Raw genomic sequence first — 21,572 nt, forward strand, 5'->3', positions numbered from 1 at the left:
TATACTAAAATACATGCATGTAATCATTGTGTGCATGCTTATAAAAGGAATGGAAGCTTTGAAATCTTAAAAAAAATAGTCAGACCCCAAATAATTTGCTTTAACGCAGACTTTCCTAATAAGTCATAAAAGTGGTTTATTTTCCTGATTTATTTTCATTTAATAGTTTTTCATTTCTTGCCATTCTGATAAGTTGCACTTGCTTTGAGCTTCTTGGTTTAATAGACTAGAGACATCTTTTCAGAGCAATCGAAATCAAAGTGAAGTATGGGTTTCCACAGATGAGAACTGTGTATAGAAATCGTGATGCAACCGATTATCAAGCTGCTTTAGTGAGTGGCATCATCAGCTGAGCGATTCATATATGCCACAAATGATGTAAAGCTGCTCAGGCAGATCATGAAATCGGTAAACTAAGGCGGGAACATAATGTAGTTTGCCTGTCCTTGAGAAAGAAAAACAAATTACATATGATTTGATAACTGCCGAAGGAAAGGGAGCCTTAGTTTTAATTAAGGGATATCGCGTGCCAGCTACCATGCTAGGTAGTGTAGTTGGTGAAACATGTGTTCATATACTATATGCGCATTCAACACTAAAAGCGCTTAAAAACTAAGGGGTTTGGGAGATTTTCTGAATCCCATTAATATTATGAAGCCTTTATTGTTTTTGTCAGTGTTTTCATTGCAAGACTGGACACCAAACCTGGCGCGAAACAGCGCGACCATCCCGAACCTAAACTGACTGGGCGGGGCTACACCCTCAGGCCCGCCTCCGACGGGTCTGCGCCTGCGCACACGCAGCGGGCTCCGCCTCTTGCACGGCGTCTGCGCACCGGGGCAACTGCGCATGTGTCAGTGGTGAGTGCGGGCGCCGAGTGGCGCGGGAGCGGGCTGAGGTCTTTAGGTGGCTTGGGGGCTCGCGTTGTGGGTTCCGTGGCGGCAGCGTGCGGTCAGTGGTGACTCGGCGGGCCTTGCCGTCCACGCTGATCCTTCGAGACTTTCCCAGTGGGGGCCTCGGCTCTGCGGGGTCCGTGGACTTGGGCACCGTGACCCGGAAACAGGCCCTAGCGTCCCGCCGATGGTCCCCTCGAAATGGTGTTCCGACCGGAAGCGGGAAGACTGCCGGGGAAGGGGAGCACGTGCTGGACACAGCCGCCTTGGCTGTACCCTAACTTACCATGCTGTGTGTTCATGGCATGCTTTCTCCGTGGAAGTTTTATCTCAGGTTGTGGTGGGGTGTATTTCCTTTTGAGATGGTGTCACAGTGTAGCCCAGGCTGGCCTGATACTCATTCATCCTTCTTCCTCTTGCTGTCCGTACACCTGCATCACCACACCCAACAATCTTTCTGTAGAAAGTGAGATGGAAGGACTCGTCTCAGGCAAAGAGCCTTGTCTGAATGTGAAAGCACGAGGTTTTCATAGCCAGGCAGTGGTGGCACGCGCCTTTAATCCCAGAGGCAGGCGGATCTTGAGTTCGGGGCCAGCCTGGTCTACAGAGCGAGTTCCAGGACAGCCAAGGATATACAAAGAAACCCTGTCTCAAAAGAGAGAGACAGAGAGAGAGAAATCCCTGCTGCAGCGATTGCTCATTGCAGACCTCCTTTGCTCTTGATATCCATCTTCCTGTTACCTTGTTTCCATCCTTTCCTGCCAAGGCAAACTGCCACGTGCTGTTCTACTTCTGCCCTCAACAGGCTCTTCCCTGCATCCCATGATGCTGAGCCACACTGCCTTAATAGAACAATCCCCACATTGCCATTTCCTTGACTCCGAAGTTCCTCCACTCAGCACTAAGGACATTTCGAGCTGGATCTGTCTTTGAAGTGGAGGGCTATCTTCGGAACTATAGAAAGTTTGCCAGCAATGCCCTTGATTATGACAACCAAAAATGTTTCCAGATGTTTGCAAATGCTTCTCCTAGGAGAAGAGTGACTCCTAGTTTTTCCCATGAGAACCACTGATCTAGAATACGAGCCAGGAAGGACTCCAGGTCAGTTTAATGATAATAACACAGCACTTCCCAGCCCCCTTCAGACCTAAAAATCTCTAACGGAATTTCACAAATCCAGTTAGATATTATAAAAAACAATATAAAGCAGCCTTATGGGATAGCACATACCTGTAACCTCAGGAAGCTGAGGCAGCAGGATCATGAGTTTGAAGCTAGACTAAGCTATATAGTGAATTCCAGGACAGTCTGGGCTGTATCATGAGACTGCCTTCTGTATTCTTTTCCCACCTCAAAAAAAGAAAAGAAAAAAAAAATTGGTTAGTAGGCTGAAGAGACGGCTCAGTGGTTAAGAGCACTGGCTGCTCTTCAGAGGACCTGAGTTCAATTCCCAGCACCCACATGGCAGCTCACAACTGTGTAACTCAGTTCCAGGGGATCTGACACCTTCACACCAATGCACATAAAATAAAGTTTAAAAAAAAAAATAATGGCAGAAACTTCTGTCTTCCACTATCTTAATAGATAGATAAACGACCAAACACATAAAAAATTAAATAAAATTTATACTTGCTATCAGTAAATATTTGATTTGGTTATTTTACATTTCTCATATATATTCCTATGTATGAGAGATGACAAAAAGGTATTTTGTTTTGTTTTGTTTTTTGTTTTTGTATATCTGCATGAGGGTCTCAGGTCCCTTGGAACTGGAGTTACACATAGTTGTGAGCTGCCACGTGGGTGCTGGGAATTGAACCCAGGTCCTCTGAAAGAGCAGTCAGTATTCTTAACCACCGAGCCATTACTCAAGCCCTGATAAAAAGTTTCTTAAAACTGGGTGTGGTGATGCACGCCTTTAGTCCCAGCACTTGGGAGGCAGAGGCAGGCGGATCTCAGTGAGTTCAAGGCCAGCCTGGTCTACAGAGTGAGTTCTAGGACAGCCAGGGATACACAGAGAAAACCTGTCTTGAAAAACCAAAAAAAAAAAAAAAAAAAAAAAAGTTTCTTAGCGGGATCCTGAGTTTAAGACCATGTTTTATTTATTTATGTGTTGCTCTCTGACTGCTGGATGAAGTTCTCTTCCCTGAGGCAGTGGTGAAGCGATGTGTAGTTTGCCGCTGTGGCTCATGTTGTGTAGGGAAGTGCCGTGCAGCAGCTGAGTGCTGCTCAGGACAACAGAGTCCTTCCGCGCTGAGTCTTCAGTTAACTTTGGTTGTTGCACTGAGGCCAGCACCTCCCCCATACGCATTTGATTTTGAAACCTCATCTATGAGGGCATGACCTTCGGTTTAAGAAGTTAACGAACGTCTAGGCTGCGTATCCCTAAGTTTTCCAAGGGTTTGGGCACTAGGTAGGAAAGTACAGTGGTCCTTCTGTGGACACCAGGCAGCCATGTGGTGCACAGACGCACATGGAGGGAAGTCACTCACACAGTTAAAAAGATAAGTGTAGATATGAAAAGACCTCCTCCTTGTAGAGATGGAAACTGCAGTGCCAAAGATGGGTGGGAGCTGGTGAGAGCGTTCAGTAGGTAAAGTTCTTGTGGACAAGCTGGTTGCCCTGCGTTTGATACCCAGAACCCACATGGCCAAGGTTTTTATCAAACGTGCTGAAAAACTGGAAACCCCACAGATCGAAGAGCCTCAGTAAACCCGAAGTGCTAGAAACATGTAGAAAGTGCAACGCGGCAGAAAGAAGTAGAAAATCTTAAAGACCACCGGGAAAGAAAGACACAGAAGAATAGGAGGAGCGCTTTGATTAGCGCTCCTTGTGTCTGCAGGTGTGTGGAGGGCGGAGTCCTGTCTGCCTGTTTGTTTGTTTTTTGGCTTGTGAGATAGTGTCTCTTTGTAACCCTGGCTGGCCTGGAACTGGCTATGTAGACCAGGCCAAACTCAGAGAACCACCTGCCTCTGCCTCCCAAGTGCTGGGATTAAAGATGCGCGTGCGCACACACACACACACACACACACACACACACACACACCACCCCCGCTCCTGACTACCCTTATTTCAGGGTTTCTCTCATTTTTGCTGCATCCATCTCGTGGTGTTTCTACCCTCTGAGGTTGGGATGTCATATGCAAGCCACCTCATCTTTTTGTTGTTATTGTTTGTTTTAGATTGTATTTATTTGTATTTTATGCATATGAGTATTTGCCTTAATATATGTCTGCACATGTGTGCCTGGTGCCAGTCAAGGCCAGAAGTGGGCAGCAGATCCCCTGGGACTGGAGTTACTGACTTGTGAGCTGCCATGTGGGTGCTGAACCAGGTCCTCTGGAAGAGCGGCCAGTGCTCCACTGCTGGGCTGTCTCTCCAGCCCCTCGTCTGGCTGTTTGTACAGGGATTCCAAAGACTGACCTCGGGTTATCAGGTTTGCATAGCCAGTGATTTCACCTGCTAGGCCATCCCACCAGCCCTGGAAAGCTGGATATGTATGTATGCTTTCTGTATAAAATCCACTTCTTGCCAGGCAGTGGTGAGGCACACCTTTAATCCCAGCACTCAGGGAAATTTCCCTGCTGGGATTAAAGGAACACCTTTAATCCCAGCAGGGAAATTTCTGTGAGTTTGAGGCCAGCCTGGTCTACAGAGTGAGTTCCAGGACAGCTAGGGCTACACAGAGAAACCCTGTCTCGATGGGGGGGGGGGGGACCACTTCTGTTTGGGTCATTGTTTTGTGTTTAATTGTTCTCATTGTTATTTCGAGAGCACAGAAAACAAGTCCATACAACATATATTCATTCTTGTTCTGCAGGTCATAGACAGTTTGTGAAATGAGTGATTCAGAAGATGATGATATACCCCAGCTCTCTTCCCACGCCTTAGCAGCTCTCCAGGAATTTTATGCTGAGCAGAAGCAATCCCTCAACCCAGGGGGGGATGATAAATATAATGTTGGGGTAATAGAGGAGAACTGGGTAAGTAAAGGCATCCCTGTCGGGAAATAGCAGTGTGGCCCTTACCATTGCCATGTCAGTGTTTGCCTTTCCCTCTGCTGCCTGTCATTCAGAACTGAGAACTCTGTAGGGAGCAAGGGCAGGAAGCAGACAGCGGCTAGGACAGTATGCGCAGATTTTCCTGCCTCTGACGGGCAGGCTGGCTGGTGACCAGAGGAGGGGTAGGAGTTTTGCAGGAAGTGGGATAATAGTGTCATGTCCATAAGTAACTTGCGCTTTGTCCTTGGGTAGAAGCACACCCTATTGGTTTTCATAGAACCCAACAATCCTAAAATACATTGTTTCAGTGAAAGGGGTAGCTGAACCTAACATATAATGAAAAATCGATGGAAGAATTTTTAAGAATAGGATAATTTTTAGTTTTATACATTTTTGTATTTTGTAGCCAGTGAGTTCAAGACCAGTCTGATCTACAAATTGAGTTCCAGGACAGCCAGAATTGTTACACAGAGAAACCTTGTCTCGAAAAAACAACACACACACACACACACACACACACACACACACACACACACACACACAAAACAAGGGGATGGGGATTTAGCTCAGTGATAGAGCGCTTGCTAGGCCCTGGGTTCGGTCCTCAGGTCTGAAAAACAAAACAAAACAAAAACAAAAAGTAGGTACTAGGGCAATGGTGCATCTTGTAATCCTAGCACCCAGGAGGCAGAGGCAGGAGGATCAAGCAGCCTGAGGTCCACTAGGCTATATAGTGAGTTTAGGGATAGCCTGGGACACATAGCAAGCCCTTGCCTCAAAAAGGTAAACTAAAAAAGAAGTAGGAAGTAAAAAACTAAAACTGGCTGGGCCGTGGTGGTGCATGCCTTTAATCCCAGCACTCGGGAGGCAGAGACAGGCAGGTCTCTGTGAGTTCGAGGCCAGCCTGGTCTACAGAGCGAGATCCAGGACAGACACCAAAATTACACAGAGAAACCTTGTCTGGAAAAAAATCAAAGAAAAACAAAACAAAAAACTAAAACTGTTGAGGGAAACCTCTACCATAAGTTGAGTAACAAAGCCTCAAATTTGTCTCTGCTGATTTTCGAAGTCACACCCTGTCTTTCCCTGTCACTTAGGAAGGTTTTATATCTTATTTTGTTTTGTTTTTTCAATACTTTTTATTTTTTAGATAAATAGATCTTTCTGACCATCCTCCACCCTCACTTAAAACTATGGTATAAAAATGGTCCTTTTCCTTTGCTCCAGGGGTTCTACCCAATCAGACACCTTTCTCATGGATTCTGTCTTGTGGTTTGGTTTTGGTTTTTGGTTTTTGAAGACAGGGTTTCTCTGTGTATCCCTGGCTGTCCTGGAACTCACTCTGTAGACCAGGTTGGCCTTGAACTCACAGAGATCCGCCTGGCTCTGCCTCCGGAGTGCTGGATTAAAGGCATGTGCCACCACACCTAGTGCATCCCCAGTCCTTGTGTATTTATATTTGTTGTTTTGTTCAGGGCTGGCTTTGAACTCCTGCTCTTCTGCCTCTACCTCCAGGTGCTGGGATTCCAGCTGTGCCCCCACACCTGACTTCTCTATGTGTTTTTCCCTTTTAGCTCTTCTGTGGATGAGCAGCATGAATTTGAAGTATTATTATTTAGGTGGTCTTTTTCTCCTGCTTACTATTTAGAATATTACATTTACATACTTATTTTCTGACTCTAAAAGTAATAGCTATTGTATAAAATATATAAAAGCATGAACAAAAACTTACTTCTTATTATTGCTCTTTATTGTCACTTATCTAATTTGGGGACTTTCATTTAGGGGCAGGGAACTTCTTTATTCCCAGCACTCAGGAGGTTGAGACAGGAGGATCATTAGATCAAAGTTGGCCTGAATTATACCGAGATACCCCCATCTCTAAAACAAATAAACAAAAATAACCAAGGACTGGGAATATAGCTCATTGGTAGACCACTGCCTAACATGTATTCCACACATGTATTCCTGTATTCCATATCTAGCAATAAACACACACGTGCACATGTATACACAAACATGTGCATGCACACAGAGACACAAGAAAAGCAAGAAAATTCTGGATGTGGATAGTAAAGAAGATCCAGGAGGGGAGGGGTTGGCGAATTGGCTCATTAGTAAAGTACGTATCATGTAGCCATGAGGACCTGAGTTCAGCTTCAGCACCAGGTAAACAGCTGTGAGAGGTGATGCACACTTGTGATCCCAGCACTGGGTGGGGGGGGGGTGATGCACACTTGTGATCCCAGCACTGGGGGGGTGATGCACACTTGTGATCCTAGCACTGGGGGGGTGGACACTCGAGGACCCCCTAGAACTTCCTGGCCAGCTAATCTAACCAAATTGATGAGCCCCACCTTTAGTGAGCATCTTGTCAAAAAAATAATAGTAAGGTGAGGAACAGTTGGGGAGGCATCCAGTGCTGACAGACACATCACACACACACACACACACACACACACACACACACACACACACACACACGAAAGAAGATCCCAACCCTTCCCCCAGGAAGAGCAGGCCATCCTAGAATCTCAGGATCAGAGCCTCGTTGCCCCTCTCAATAACTTGATTAGAAACCAGAACTTTAGAGCTGTACTTGGTGGTACGCGTCTGTTACCCCAGCACTTGGGAGGCAGAGGCAGGTGGAGCTCTGTGAATTCGAGGCCAGCCTGGGCTACAGAGCAAGTCCCAGGACAGCCAGGGCTACACAGAGAAACTCTATCTTGAAATACCAAACACAAAAAAATAAAAATAAACAACAGCAACAACAACAACAGAAAAGAAAGACAGAAACTAGAAGTTTAGGTCGTACATGTATGTCTGTTACCCAGCACACAGGAGGGTGGAGGCAGAGGAAGGTCCAGGAGCTTAGGGTTATCCTCAGCTACATAGAAAACTGGATTGCTATCTGTGGTGGCTGCCTTTAATCCCAGCACTGGTAGGGGGGCGTTGGCCGAGGCAGATGTATCTGAGTTCCAGACCCAGCCAGGGCTACATAATGACACTCTGTCTCGAAAGGAAGAAGGGAGGGAAGAAAAAAAAAGCTAGAAATCTAAAATTCCATCAGTATTCCGATAAAAATACGGTCAGCTAAGCTGTCAGCCAAGTGTGAGGACAAAGTAATACATTTTAGACTGGCGGCACTCCCTCCCCACAGAAACGTCTGCTCTAGCAAGGAAACCAAGGAAGGAAGGTGTGAGCTCTCGGGAGGTGGCTGTAGGACACACAGCAGGAGAAGGTGCCTAAATGACGCTGACACCTAGTCAGGGAGGTGCCCTTCTGAAAACCAGGACAACGTTGGTCTTCCAGGAGATCTCTGGGGGAGCGGGGGATTGAATGGTAGAATACTCAGCAGGAAGAGGGTTGTATTCAAAGGCCAGCAGAGGGTTTGGGAGAAGTGAGGGTAAATTCAAAGGACTTGGGACAGCTCATTGGTGGAGCGCTCACCTAGCTAGCATTCATGAAACTGGATTCATCCCTAGTACTTCACAAAATGGGCACGATGGCTCACACTTATAATCCCAGCACTTGAGGGGGGCGGGGCAGGAGAATGAAATGTTTCAAGCTCATTCTTGGCTGCATAGGGAGTTCAAAGCCAGTGTGGGATATATGAGACCTTGTCTCTAAATAAATAATAAATGGATGGGGCAATCGTGCATGTATTGACTAGGAAAAGGAAATGACCACACTGGGAAGTCATGTGCTCAGTCTGTTCTATGGCTCAACAGTGTTGGTTCCAGTTATCCAAATGTGGATTTTACCTCCATGGAGATGATAAGGGAGGGAGTGAGTATGAGAGAGCACAGGACGCCAAAGAACTAGATCGGCCTGGAGATAGAGTTTAAACACAGCATTTAGAGGTGGGGTGACAGGGTGGAAAGCCAAGAACTGAAGATGACGGCTTCTGACGAATGGGGCCGAGAGTGAGGAGATGTGGGGTGATAGGAGGCTTAGTTTTCATTGTAAATCTAGTAGTTGGGGGGGGGGGTTTGCTTATAAGGCCATGTTCCTATAATACAGTAAGAACAAGCTCAGTAATTCCACGGCTTTGGAGGTGGGTGTTAAGAGGAACAATGGTTTTGAATGGCGGTGGGGAAGAAAGGGAAAGAGGGAAAGGAAAAGATTTTTCTTATTTTGTGGAATGACGTGAGGAGAACCGAAACTGTAGGCCACTAATAGTGCTGATGAGGAATAGGGTCGTTCGGAGCCTCCCTGCAGCCCTCTCTCGTGACTTGGGATGCTTGAGAGCGGATGCAGTCCTCTGCCTCTGTGATGCAGGCAGGGGATGAGGCTCCTTTCCTCCAGCCACCCATGTAGAATCCATGTAGACACAGACATGAATTCATATGTACATGTCAGTGTACGTGTGCATTCTGTCTTTGGAAACATTTTGAATCTTGTGTTTACTAGTAAATATTCAGCCAGTGCTGTGCAGACTGAATGTGAAATACATAAAAATGCTGGTTTGCATTACCGGGAAATGTTACTGACTTAAAGAATCATGCGTACTTTCATACCATTTGCTGTTTGGAATAACAAATTCAGTTGTAATTTTGAAGGCTGCTGACCCATGACTAGTAAGTCCTCCCAGATAAACCCTTTGACCGGAGCTGGAGTAAGACTACATCTTAGCTAGGGCTGGGGATAAGACTCAGTTGGTAAAGAGCTTGCTTTACCTGCGCGAGGCCCTGGATTTGACACCTGCACTCAGTACTTAACAGCAACAATACCAGTGAATACTAGTGCTGGGAATGGAGTGCTTGCCTGGCACATACAAAGCACTGGACTCAATTTCAGGAGTTCAAAGGAAGAAGAAAAGTATTTAGCCGGGTGTGGTAGCTCATACCTGTCATGTCAGCTTTTAGAGGGGCTGAGGCAGGGGATCAGCTGTGAGCTTGACATCAGTCTGGGCTACATACTAAGTTCCAGCTCAGGCTGAGCAAGTGTAAGCCCTTAGCTCCAAATAATGATTTAACACTCATCGCACAAAGCAACCATAGCTTCTAGAGGGATGGCTTAGGCTTAGCAATTAAGTGTTTGCATTTTCCAGAGGACCTGAGTTCAGTTTCCAGCACCTACAGGCAGCTCACAGCTGCTTGGAACTCCAGCTCCAGTGATCAAACATCCTCTTCTGGCCTCAGGCTGTGCATACGTGTGTGAGCACACACACACTCAACACGCACACACACACACACCAAAACCCCCCAAAATAATATAAGTAAATAAATGAACAAGGCTAGGGCAATAGTAAATAAAGCAGAGCGTTCTAAGGCCGCAGCGATGGCTGCCGTGACAGGCATTGTGATAGCAAAATGCAAGGGTCTCAGTGCAGACACTGGGTTATCGGGAGGGTCAGAAAAAACATCCAGAGGCCGGGGAGACGGCCCAGCAGGCAAAGCTATTTGCCAGAAGAAAGCATCCGAAGTGACAGCAGGTATCGGGTGCTGCATTGCTCTCAACTTAACCAACTTCAGTCCTCATTGTGTGTTCACAGAACTAATGTCTCTATAGATTCAGGTGTTCAAGTAAGAATAGTGAGGAGATGCAGTGTTTATGATCTAGGGTAAGGAAACATGGATAAAACTGATGACATAGAATTAGCTTATAAGCCGGGCGGCGGTGGCGCACACCTTTAATCCCAGCACTCGGGAGGCAGAACCAGGCGGATCTCTGTGAGTTCGAGGCCAGCCTGGTCTACAGAGTGAGTTCCAGGAAAGGTGCAAAGCTACATAGAGAAACCCTGTCTCAAAAAAAAAATTAGCTTATAAAGGTAAGAGACAAGACAAGGAGTGTCTCTGTGTGAGACCCATGGATGAACAAAGCTGGGAGTGTCTGTGTGAGAGCTGTGGACGAACACCCCCTGTACTCATGAGCCAAGAATAGCCAGCGCTGGAAACTACAGAACCATCCATTTCTTTCTGTGTGTGTGAGTGTTTGCTCACATGGATGTATGTGTACCGTGTGCATGCCTGCTGCCCAAGGAGGGCAGAACAGAGTACTGGACCCCTGGAACTGCAGTTGTAGATGCCTGTGAGCCACCGTGAGGGTGCTGGGAAGGGAACCCAGGTTCTCTGCAAGGGCAACAGGTGTTCTTAGCCGCTGAGCCTGTCTCCAGGCCATCGGGACATTTTCATTGCCTCAGGAGGAAACCCGCCTCTCCTCTTTAGCTGTCATGGCCTCCCTGGCTGTCCCCCCAATGCCTGGCAACCCTAGTCTCCTGTCTGTTCCTGTCCATTGCCTCTTCTGGGTATTTCATAGGAATGGGCTCACCTAACTAGTGCGATTTTGAGTCTGATTTTTTTCTCACTCCGTGTTTCCCAGTACACAACTGTTCTACACTGTAGCACATGTCAGTTTCTAGGTCCCTCTGGATGGACCCGAGTCTACTGTGTGGGGTATACACTGCATTTTTGTGGGTGCCTGTTCTTCGCCTGGCAGGCTCTTAGCTGGTTCTTGCTCTTGACAGATTTTCATTACTTTAACAAATAATCTTCTAGAGCCTGGGGCCCCACACATGCCAGGCAAGCACTGACCTACATCCTCAGACCTTGAACAGATTTTCAGTCAGACTCTATGCATGACAGCATGGACGTCCTAGGGGAAAGAGGTGGAGAAATGTGCTGGCCACAGAGGAAGACCAGGCTGCTTTTCCACATTAGCATCATCCTTCACTTGTAAATACGAATATGTAAGTAGGAACCCCCAGAAATGTAAAGAAAGTCACCCATCAGTATGAAACCAAACGGTAAGACTAAAAGCAAACCCAACTGTGAGGAACACAGCACGTAACTCGGGACGCATGAGGAGGTGAGGACAAAGGAGCCGTGGGCACTACTGACTGGCCACAGGAGTCTTCAGCACGCTGTCCTGTGAGTCTGGATTCTTCTCCATGGTGGTTGACTCTGGAAGTCTAACCAGGTTCGGGTGGGTATGTTCTGCCCTCAAGAGAACACTGGCTGGTTGTTGGCGTTACCTCTATGACACTCGCAGCCCCTGATACTCAGTGTGTAGATTCTGTTGATACACTGGGGCTTTGTACCAATTTTAAATAACTTACAAGGAAAGTGAGCTGGTGACAGGTTAAATGTATGTGAACTGGCTTAGGAGGTAGATGCTGAAGAAGTGAATTCTGAGCTGGTCATCCTGTTCCCGTTACAGCAGCTGAGCCAGTTCTGGTACAGTCAGGACACTGCTTTGCGGCTTGCACAGGAAGCGATCGCTGCTGCTGGAGAAGGTGGCAGGTGAGATTCAACTTTTGTTTCTTCCTCTTTTCTAGTTGAAATTAGTTTGAGGGACACATGGAAACACAATCTTGACACTTATGAGGCACAGATGAATGTATAAATGAATTTGTTTTGTTTTGTTTTTTTCTTTCTTTCTTTTTTTTTTTTTTTGGTTTTTTGAGACAGGGTTTCTCTGTGTAGTTTTGGTGCCTGTCCTGGATCTTGCTCTGTAGACCAGGTTGGCCTCGAACTCAGAGATCTGCCTCTGCCTCCCAAGTGCTGGGATCAAAGGCACATGCCAGTGCTGCCCAGCCATAAATATTTTTAATATCCTTCCTAAATGAGATGGTTTCTTAAAAGTCTGGATTATAATATGTAAATATTGTCGAATGGTTTGCAGCTCATGGCTCACTCAGAACTGTTCCAGTACAAAGTCGAGGGAACACTGGGAAATCTATTCAGTGTAGTGTCTCTCTCACTCCCCCACCCTTCTCTCTGAGACAGGGCCTCATATAGCACAGGCTAGCCTAAAACTTTTTATGTAGTACATCTCCTAAGACCTGCGATCACACATGTGACCACTCCCAACTCCACTTTTGCAGCATTAGGGATCAGTGCAGGGTGTTGTACATGCTGGGCGAGGACTTTATAGCAAGCTACATCTTCAACTTTGTTGGAATTTTCCCAGAGTCCTGGGGAAGACGCTCCATCCAGCGTGGGGTTATCTGAGGGAAAAAAATCTGTGTACGCCAATTTCTCATGTCTGTTTACTTTATCTCTCTGTAACAAACTTCTGTCTACACAGCTTCAGTTCCGTCCTGACACTCAGTTCTTCTCTGTCCCTTCTTTTTCTGCCCTCCCGTAGTCCTAGTAATAGCTAAGCTCTTACGCTCTCGACCTTATCCTCATCTTCCGTTCCTCCTTCCTCCATCTCTCCTTCCTCTTTTCCTACAGTCTGCAGAACTTTTCCTTGCTCCTCACTCCTTGGTCTGAGCCAGTCTGCCTTATCATATACCGAAACTCTGCCTTGTTCTTTCCTCTCTGGCCACAGGACTCTGACCAAACCAAGAATTCTGCTCCAGTCTTTACAGCACCTGGTTATGCAAAAAACTCTTTTATCTTGAGCCAATAGCTCTGGCATGCCACTAGGCCTGAAGGAAAGGGATGGTCCAAGCTTCATGTGCACAAGAAACAAAGCTATGTATCCACAGCCCACCTGTTTCCTGGGCTCTGTGGGGGTGTTACCTAGTAGATCAGCAGTGGATCTGAGAAGCTTAGTTGTTTGCCATGTGGCCTAGTAGTATGTGAGCACACAAGAAAGTCAAAGCAGAAGACAGCTGATATATTAAAAGCTGAATATCACCAAATATTCCTTGATATTTGACTTTCCTCTAGAAGAATTTCCTTGACCCTTCTAGGTATAGCTTTATTATATACAGCTGAATCTGTTTCATGCACTTGCGGCCTGCAGCACAACTTCTTAGGGAAAAAATTATGTTCCCAGGGCCCCCCTCTAGCTTTGCTTCAGCTCTTCCTGAGGACCCCCTGGCCAGCATGCTGGGGTCTTTCAGCCCGCTCTGTTCTAGGCTCCCCATTTCTGAGCTCCAGTTCCTAGTCTGCATCCTCATCTAAGCAGGTTACACCCCATGCCTTCCACAGAAGAGGGACTTGCCAGAAAATTGTTTTGATTTCTTCTTTCTCTGGACTATAATAGTTTTGCTGAGTGTCTGATTCTGGCTTTTGAAAATGTTATTCCGTTAAGAAACCCAACATTCAAAAAGAAAAAAGAAATCTAACATTTTGACCCTATGTAGAAAATCTGCTTTCTCCCTCCCTACCCACTGCATGTTTAGGATTGTCTCTTAATCTCTGGTATTCAGTGTCTTGATGTGCAACTTCCTCTCCCACACTGGACCCTGTGGTGGTCCTTCACTCATGTGGCTCATGTTTAATTTGGGAGGTTTCTTAAGTTATTTCTTACAACACTCCTGCTGTGTGTGTGTCCTTGTTTTCTGTTCCTTTTCCTGGAACTTCTGTTATTTGAGAGTGGAACCTGATCCACTCACCCCACTCCCCTTTTTTTAAAAACCAGTTGTCTCTACCCAGATTTTCGGGACGAATCCTCAGCTTGTATCTTCTGTGTTCTGTGGTGAACACTTGAGAGAGTGACAGGATTTATCTTGGATGATGGTTGCAGACAGTTCAGTTGGAGGTATGCTGGCTTCATTTCAGGGCTCGAATACAGCAGAGTGGTACGTCTTGGCAGCCAGGAAGCAGACAAACAGAGGATGGGTCCCTGGGCAAGGGGTGCCCTTCAAAGGCCCATCCCCAGTGACCTGCTTCCTCTAAAGTATCCACTCCTCAGAATGACACCCAGCGGAGTACTAAGCCTTCAACACACGAGTAATGTCTCCTTCCTGTGCACCCTCTGTTGATGCTGCAGTAATTTCCCTTATGTGTGATATTAGATGTTCTCCTTGCATGTTGGCTGAGCTCTGCCTTTCCTTCATTCCTAAGGGTAGCTGGAACACTTAAAAACTAGGAGAGTTGACCTAAGGGTGGTGTGTGCTGTGGAGTCATTTCAGGGACCACCAGTGAGCTACACCCCACCCCTCTTTTTGCTGGGTCTCTGTAGTGAGGGATCAGGACGAGCTGTTTCCCAGGAAGCCTCTGAGCGTGTGTTGGTTGGAGGTCCAGGCCAGCAGCCTTCAATGCCTGGAGGGAGTCCCGCGGCCAGTTGGTTTACTGTGACCCTTGGACCTTCTCATCTTCGACCTGCGACCCATGGTGCTGGCATTGGGATCCAGGACCTTGCTCTCCCACTAGCCCTCTTCTGATCTCCACAGGGTACCTTTCGGTCGTCTGTGTCCGGCACTCCCTCCCAGACATCCCCCAGGCCGTAGAACGTTCCTCCAGTTTTCTCCAGTTACCTCAGCGCATGGGGATATGAAAGAGAAGCCCGGGAACAGACTGTGTCTTGAATAGATCTTTCACAGCTTCTGTTTTTAGCCTCACCTTCACTCTCATGGCTCGAGTCTCCTGGGTCTGCGTTCCCCGGAGCCCCTGGGGATGCTGTGATGGGAGCCAGGCACTGCTCAGCTCTCCTGGCTGCTCCTGCCGGCTCTAACTGCTTGCGCCAGCTGAGCCAACCACTGCACCTGTTTACTCTTGAGCTTCCTGAGTGGAGCTGCTTTACTCCCCTGCCCTGTTCCCTTTGCTCTCAGAAATTTCTTCCTAAACAACAAAACAAAACGAAATTTTACTGTTTGCTTAGTGGACTTTGATGGGGGACACATGGGACTCATGTGAATGAGTGTGTCCCATGTGTCTTCCTCAGCTGGAAGTCTTATTTTCTCTGTCTTTGATTTTTACATTGCTGTTTATTTGGTTTTTCTTAGCTTGTTGGCTTTCAACTACTGATAAACACTTGAGATAATGGCTGATTCGGGCTCATGGGTTTGGAGGTTTTGGTTATGGTGAGCTGGCCTGTGGGAAGCAGCACATATGGCAGAGGTAGCCAGGAACCAAAGCAAAGCATGTTCCCAATGACCCAGCTTCCTCACAGCCCCCTTCTAATGACCAGAGACCAAGGCTCTAAACATATGCATTTCAGCTGGGCAGTGGTAGTCCGCACCTTTAATCCCAGCATTTGGGCAGATCTCTGAGTTCAAGGCCAGCCTGGTCTACAGAACAAGATCCAGGACAGCCAGGGCGACACAGAGAACAACCCTGTCTCGAAAAAACAAAACCAAACAACACCATACAAATGTCTGTAAGACATTTGAGGTTGAAGCTGAAACATTTGGTGATAGTATTTTCTTTGATATGTTGGGTTTTCCCACTAATTTTTAATTTTTGTTTTGTTTTCTCAAGACAGGGTTTCTCTGTGTAGTTTTGGATCCTGTCCTGGAACTCACTGTAGACCAGGCAGGCCTCAAACTCACAGAGATCCTCCTGGCTCTGCCTCCCGAGTGCTGGGATTAAGGCGTGTGCCACCACTGTCTGGCCAAAAGAAACTTCTAACCTTAAATCATCATATGAACTGCCTTTTAGGGAATAAGCGTATTACATGTTAGTTATTTTAAAAAGGGATCAGATACAAAAGTCACAAATACATACAGTGAAATAAGTCGTAGTCTTTACATGGATGCAAATGTATTATATGGAGGTATAGCTTGTAAATAACTGAATGTATGTAAGTTTCCTGTTTGTGGAACTCTGGTTAATGCATTCAGTAAGGGTGTAAGGAATGTTCTTTTAAGTTTTAAGTGGAACCAAATTAGAATACTTTTTTTCTAGAATCAGAAAAAAAAAAATGAAATCTGAGCACAGAGACTTTTAAAAGTTATTATTGGCACTGTTCATGATCTCAGGTTATACCCTCACTTCCAGAATCGCATGTGTGAGTGCACCCAGTGTGTATCAGAAGCTCCGGGAGCTGCATGGGGGAGACATCTCTGTATACATCTTTGAGTATGACAAAAGATTCGCCATATATGGGGAGGAATTTGTCTTCTATGACTACAACAGTCCACTGGACTTACCCGGGAGAGTCGCCGAGCACAGCTTTGACATCGTGGTTGCCGATCCCCCTTACCTGTCTGAGGAATGTCTCAGGAAGACATCCCAAACAATCCGGTTCCTGACTCGGGGCAAGGTTCTGCTGTGCACAGGTGGGTGCTGCCCTTCTCATCCTGTAAGCCCTGTCAGGGTGCTGGCTTTTAGGGTTGCCAGAGATCTCAGAACCGGATCCTGAATCTGCCACTTACTGTATGTATGACCTTAGCCAAGTTATGTGACCTCCCTTGCCCCAGAGGGCCATTGTGAATTGAGTGGTGTAGTACACATGACGTGTTCAACATGGTCTGACTCACGCCCGTGGATACGTTCGCTATTCTTTTTAGTAGCCACCACCATTATGGGCACATACATGCACTACACACATAGCACATCTATGCACCACACCACACACACATACACATAATAAAAATAAATGGGAAAAGTAGGCACTTCACAAACATGTTAGAGGAAGTAAAAAGGAATATAAAGACTATATCCTGGGGCTGGAAAGATGGCTCAGTAGTTAAGAGCACTGGCTGCTCTGTCAGAGGACGCAGGTTCAAGTCCCAGCACTCACATGGCAGCTCACGCCTGTCTGTAACTCCAGTTCCAAGGCTTCTGACACCTTCACACAGATATACATGCAGGCGAAACACTAATACACATAAATTAAAAGAATAATAAATAAATAAATACTATATCCTGTGTGCAGTGAGATTGTCCCCCATCTATTCAGGGGTTTCACCTAGAGCCCAGGTGTAGGTGCCTTTGATTCTCAGCTCACTCGCTTTGTTCTTCACAGGAGCCATCATGGAAGAGCAGGCTGCTCAGCTTCTCGGTGTGAAGATGTGTAAGTTTATTCCAGAGCACTCCCGAAACCTGGCCAACGACTTCCGCTGTTACACGAACTACGATTCTGGTCTGGACTATGAAACCTAAATTCACATGGCAACATGTGACAATAAAGGACTCGGAGGAACACATCCCCTTCCCGGTTTACTCTCTTTCTGTTGACATGTGACCTCCCCCACTCTGCCCTGGACTGGGACTCTCCTGGCTTAATTTTCAAACTAAAATGTCTTACTGCTATTTCGGTAATGAAGTTGGGATTCTTACACGAACCAGGTCCGTGGACTTGAGTAGAGAGAAATGTTAGAAGCTGTCTAATTGTTCAGCACCTGTGAAAACAGAACAGGCCTCCTGCATGGCACAGGACCTTGGCCTCTGCTAGAAGTTTCCATAACATGGGCAGCTTTTGCCTGCCCAGTGGACTAGGAGTGCTCTGGAAGCTTCTTAGAGACCTGACCTGCCTCCACAGAGCAGGTTGATGATCCAAGCAACCAGTGTTCCAGCTCCTCCCGGGTTCAACCTCCCTCTCAGCTCTGAGAGTCCTGATGGTACTGGGATGTTCTGTCCTTTTCTGCGGCAGTAGTTTCACAGATCTGCTGTGATCACATTACATGGTGCACGTGAATCTGGCTGACTCCAAATGGCATCCAGGGACAGTCATTGCCATTTTCCCGGCTGTGACATCACACTACAGTTACCCAACATGCTGCTTTCAGGGTGTTGGGTCTCAGACCCTCCGTCTGTCTAGAATGAGCCCCAGCTGGACTACAGGAGGATTTCTGGTGGGCAGATAAAAGCCAGCCACCTGGGGGACTTGTGAAAGTGGCTTTCCATCCCCCAAAGGAGCCCTTGTCCCAGCTACTTGTCCTTCTAACCCACATGACCTGTCCCCCTGTCCCCGTGTCCGTCTGTCCGTCCCCCCACACCCACTGTCTGACTGCTCACACTGCGCTCTGGTCTCTGCTCTCCAGTTCTCTCACACTGCTCTGTCTCTTGCTATCTCCACTGTTCTCTTCCACTTCCACAGCCCTGGCCATGTCCAGTCTGCTCTCCTTTCTCTATGCCTCTGGATAGTCTCTCTCTTACCCACAGTAAAAACCTTTCCCCTAATGGAGCGGTCATGTTGGCAGTTTCTGTACCACACCCCTCATCCCTCACCGGAGACAAGTCAAGAGTAAGTACATAAGGTCCCTCTGGTGGTTTGGTAACTTTTGAGACCTACGATCATGTCAAAATTCAAAATTTAAAAAAAAAATCCACCTGTCTCTCTGGGACAGGATAACTTGCTTTGACCAAAAGAATGTCATTTGGCCAACATGTCGCTTGTTCTGTCCCCCACCCTCACACTGACCAGCGTTCTCCAGGTGGAAGTTGCTCTAGCAGCTACCCCTTGACTTGGACAGTACCTCAGCTGACCTTCAGAGGAGGAGAGATGAGCCCGGGGGTTGGACATCTGTGTGGGCTAGTTCATGCCGTCATGAGACAAGCTGTCGTCATCAGAGAGGAGGGAGCCTCCATTGAGGAAACGCCTCCAGAAGACCAGGCTGCAGGCAAGCTGTAGGGCATTTTCTTAATTAGTGATTAATGGGGGAGGGTCCAGCCCATTGTGGGTGGTGCCATCCCTGGGCTGTGGTCCTGGGTTCTATAAGGAAGTAAGCTGAACAAACCATGGGGAGCAAGCCAGTAAGCAGCACCCCTCCATGGCCTCTGCATCTGCTCCTGCTCCAGGTTCCTGCCCTGTTTGAGTTCCTGTCCTGACTTCCTTCGGTGATGAACATCGATGGGAAATGTGAGCCAGATCAACCCTTTCCTCCCAAGTTGCCTTTAGTTCTGGTGTTTGGTCTCGGCAACAGGAACCCTGAGACAGCACCAGAGGAGATGGACTTGCTACCACAGGCAAATCCAGCCTGTCCTGGCCGACCCAGAGGCAGAGGCCAGGGACAGGAGTCCGTGCTCAAAGACCAGGAGGTCCTTAGACCTTGGCTGTCACATTCCCAGATGGCGTCACTCTAAGAAGTGCTGCTTTTCTGAGACACCTGGCACGTGCTGTTACGTTGTTTAAAATGTTCTTTAAACAATAGCCCCATCTTATTGTTTCCCTACGAATCAATTTGCCACAAATTCCTTAGGCCAGAAACAAACATGAAGTGATACTTTATATGTAGAAATGGAATGTTCCGTTTAGGAACTGTGGACAGCTAACAGTGTAGAAATCCGAAACCGAGCTGTCCTGTCAGCTGCAACTATTCTAGGAAAGAGACCGGGCACAACCTAACCCATCAGAAGCGTCATGAAGATTGGTTTTTTCCCCTTTGGTGCTGGAGATCGAAGCCAGGGCCCCATGCATGCGAGGCAAGTACTCTACCAGCTGAGCTGCATCCCCAGGCCTGTGACAGGCTCGTTTAAGAAGCAGCCAGCATGCTGCCTGGCTTTGGGACCCTCGATGTTGCTACAGTGGTGGTAAACCTGTGTTCATACGTGACCGTTCTTGGAACCTCAGAAAGCCCTGCAGCTGTTTCTGCAGCTCTCAGAACACTCGTTGGGTGCATTCCTGTCCAACCAGACAGAGGTGCTTGGGCTAAATTCAAGCAGGCTGGCCCAGGAGGCATCTCTCTCCTCCCCCTCTGCCCTCATCACAACAGTAGACAGACCAAGCATGGTGGATGCTCAGAGCAATAGACCTTCACAATTTATAGATGATTTGAACTCAAAGTGTCCCCCACAGGCTCATGAACACTTGGTCCCCAGCTGGTGGCGCTGTTTGGGAGGGTGTGGATCCTGCATCCTAGCTAGCGTCAGTGAGTCAGTCACTGGGCGTGAGCCGTGAAAGGGATGGCTACATAGAGCTCTCTCATCCTGTCTGTCAGGGGATGTGACCTGCTGCCTGTGAGCTCTCCTGGCTGTGATGGCCTGTACCCTTTGCTGTATGAGCCACACTAAGTGTCACATGGATGAGGAAAGTAATACCCTGGCCAAAGGACTTCAGACGTTGTTCAGAACCTTTACTACTCATCCTTGGGAGCCCTTTCTAGTAGGAAGATCTGCGCCCACTGTGACCAACCCTAGCAGGGAGGGAGACCCCGGCCTTTGCGGTTTTGCTCACAGAATCTAAAATGTTCCTTGTGGGATGCCGACTGGGTGTTGAAGGGATGATGAGCCCACTGCAGGAGCAAATGAGAGACACAGGGACGTTAAACAAGTTCTTTGTTCTATCCCTTCACTTCTAAAGTCAGACCCGGAGCCAGTCGCTAAGACACAACATAAGATTGTGTCGTGTTGTGTTTTTCCCTTTGCGTTGATGAGAAAATAAACTAAGAAGTGTAGGTAATTGGCCCCTGAACATAGATTGCTGGTATTGGCCCAAAGTTGGTTGGTTGGTTAGTTACACTACGTTGTTAGGAGACAGTGTGTCTTGGTGATTGTTAACTAGACACACTTCCTCTCTTTCTCACCATGAAGTGTGCACACTTCTGCTTTCCCTCTTTCCCTCCCTTTCTCTTCCTCTCTCCCTCTCTCTCTGTCTCTCCATTATAATAAACTCTCCATGTGGATGCTGCGTCTGCATGGTATGAGTGACTTTCCACTGTGTCCGCATGGCGTGTCTCCCTCACCCACCAGGGCACCTTGGCCCAACCTGCCAAGGCCTCCTGCATGCCGCGCCATGTCATTACATTGGCATCTCTGCCTTGCACTCTTTCAGGTGGCATATGTAACGAACAAGTGCACATTTGGAATGCTGCCCCTTGCCTTGAAGTCTCGGCCTTGCTGCGTTCTCCCTGTGTATGGAAACTGCACTTGTATGGAGTTTACTTTCCTCACCTACAAATAGGGTCAGTGATAACATACCTACTTCGTCACAGGGGCTTTGAAAAGTCTGAACAAGCTGATGTATATTAAGTTCATTAGAACAGTGTCATAGGCAAAGAAAATATTTCAAAAGAGGACTGTTGTTACAGTTCTATATTGTTTGCTTTTCAGTGGACACACATTTTAAGACAAATGCTTTTAAGGAAGCATTGGAAGGTAGAGCGTGTGTTAATATT

General features: G+C 47.2%; 1 protein-coding gene across 1 annotated transcript; it reads left to right on the top strand.

Moving 5' to 3' along the window:
- Positions 1 to 760: 760 nt before the first annotated feature.
- Positions 761 to 20,790, top strand: Eef1akmt1 (EEF1A lysine methyltransferase 1). Its single transcript, XM_028870412.2, has 6 exons — positions 761 to 860; positions 4,714 to 4,876; positions 12,056 to 12,138; positions 16,513 to 16,793; positions 17,483 to 19,086; positions 19,258 to 20,790. Exons 2-5 carry the CDS (start codon positions 4,733 to 4,735, stop codon positions 17,617 to 17,619), a joined length of 645 nt encoding a protein of 214 aa, XP_028726245.1. The 5' UTR covers positions 761 to 860; positions 4,714 to 4,732; the 3' UTR covers positions 17,620 to 19,086; positions 19,258 to 20,790.
- The last annotated feature ends 782 nt before the right edge of the window (positions 20,791 to 21,572 follow it).

This window comes from Peromyscus leucopus, chromosome 9, assembly GCF_004664715.2.
Source record: "Peromyscus leucopus breed LL Stock chromosome 9, UCI_PerLeu_2.1, whole genome shotgun sequence".
In the NCBI taxonomy this organism is placed as follows: Eukaryota; Metazoa; Chordata; class Mammalia; order Rodentia; family Cricetidae; genus Peromyscus; species Peromyscus leucopus.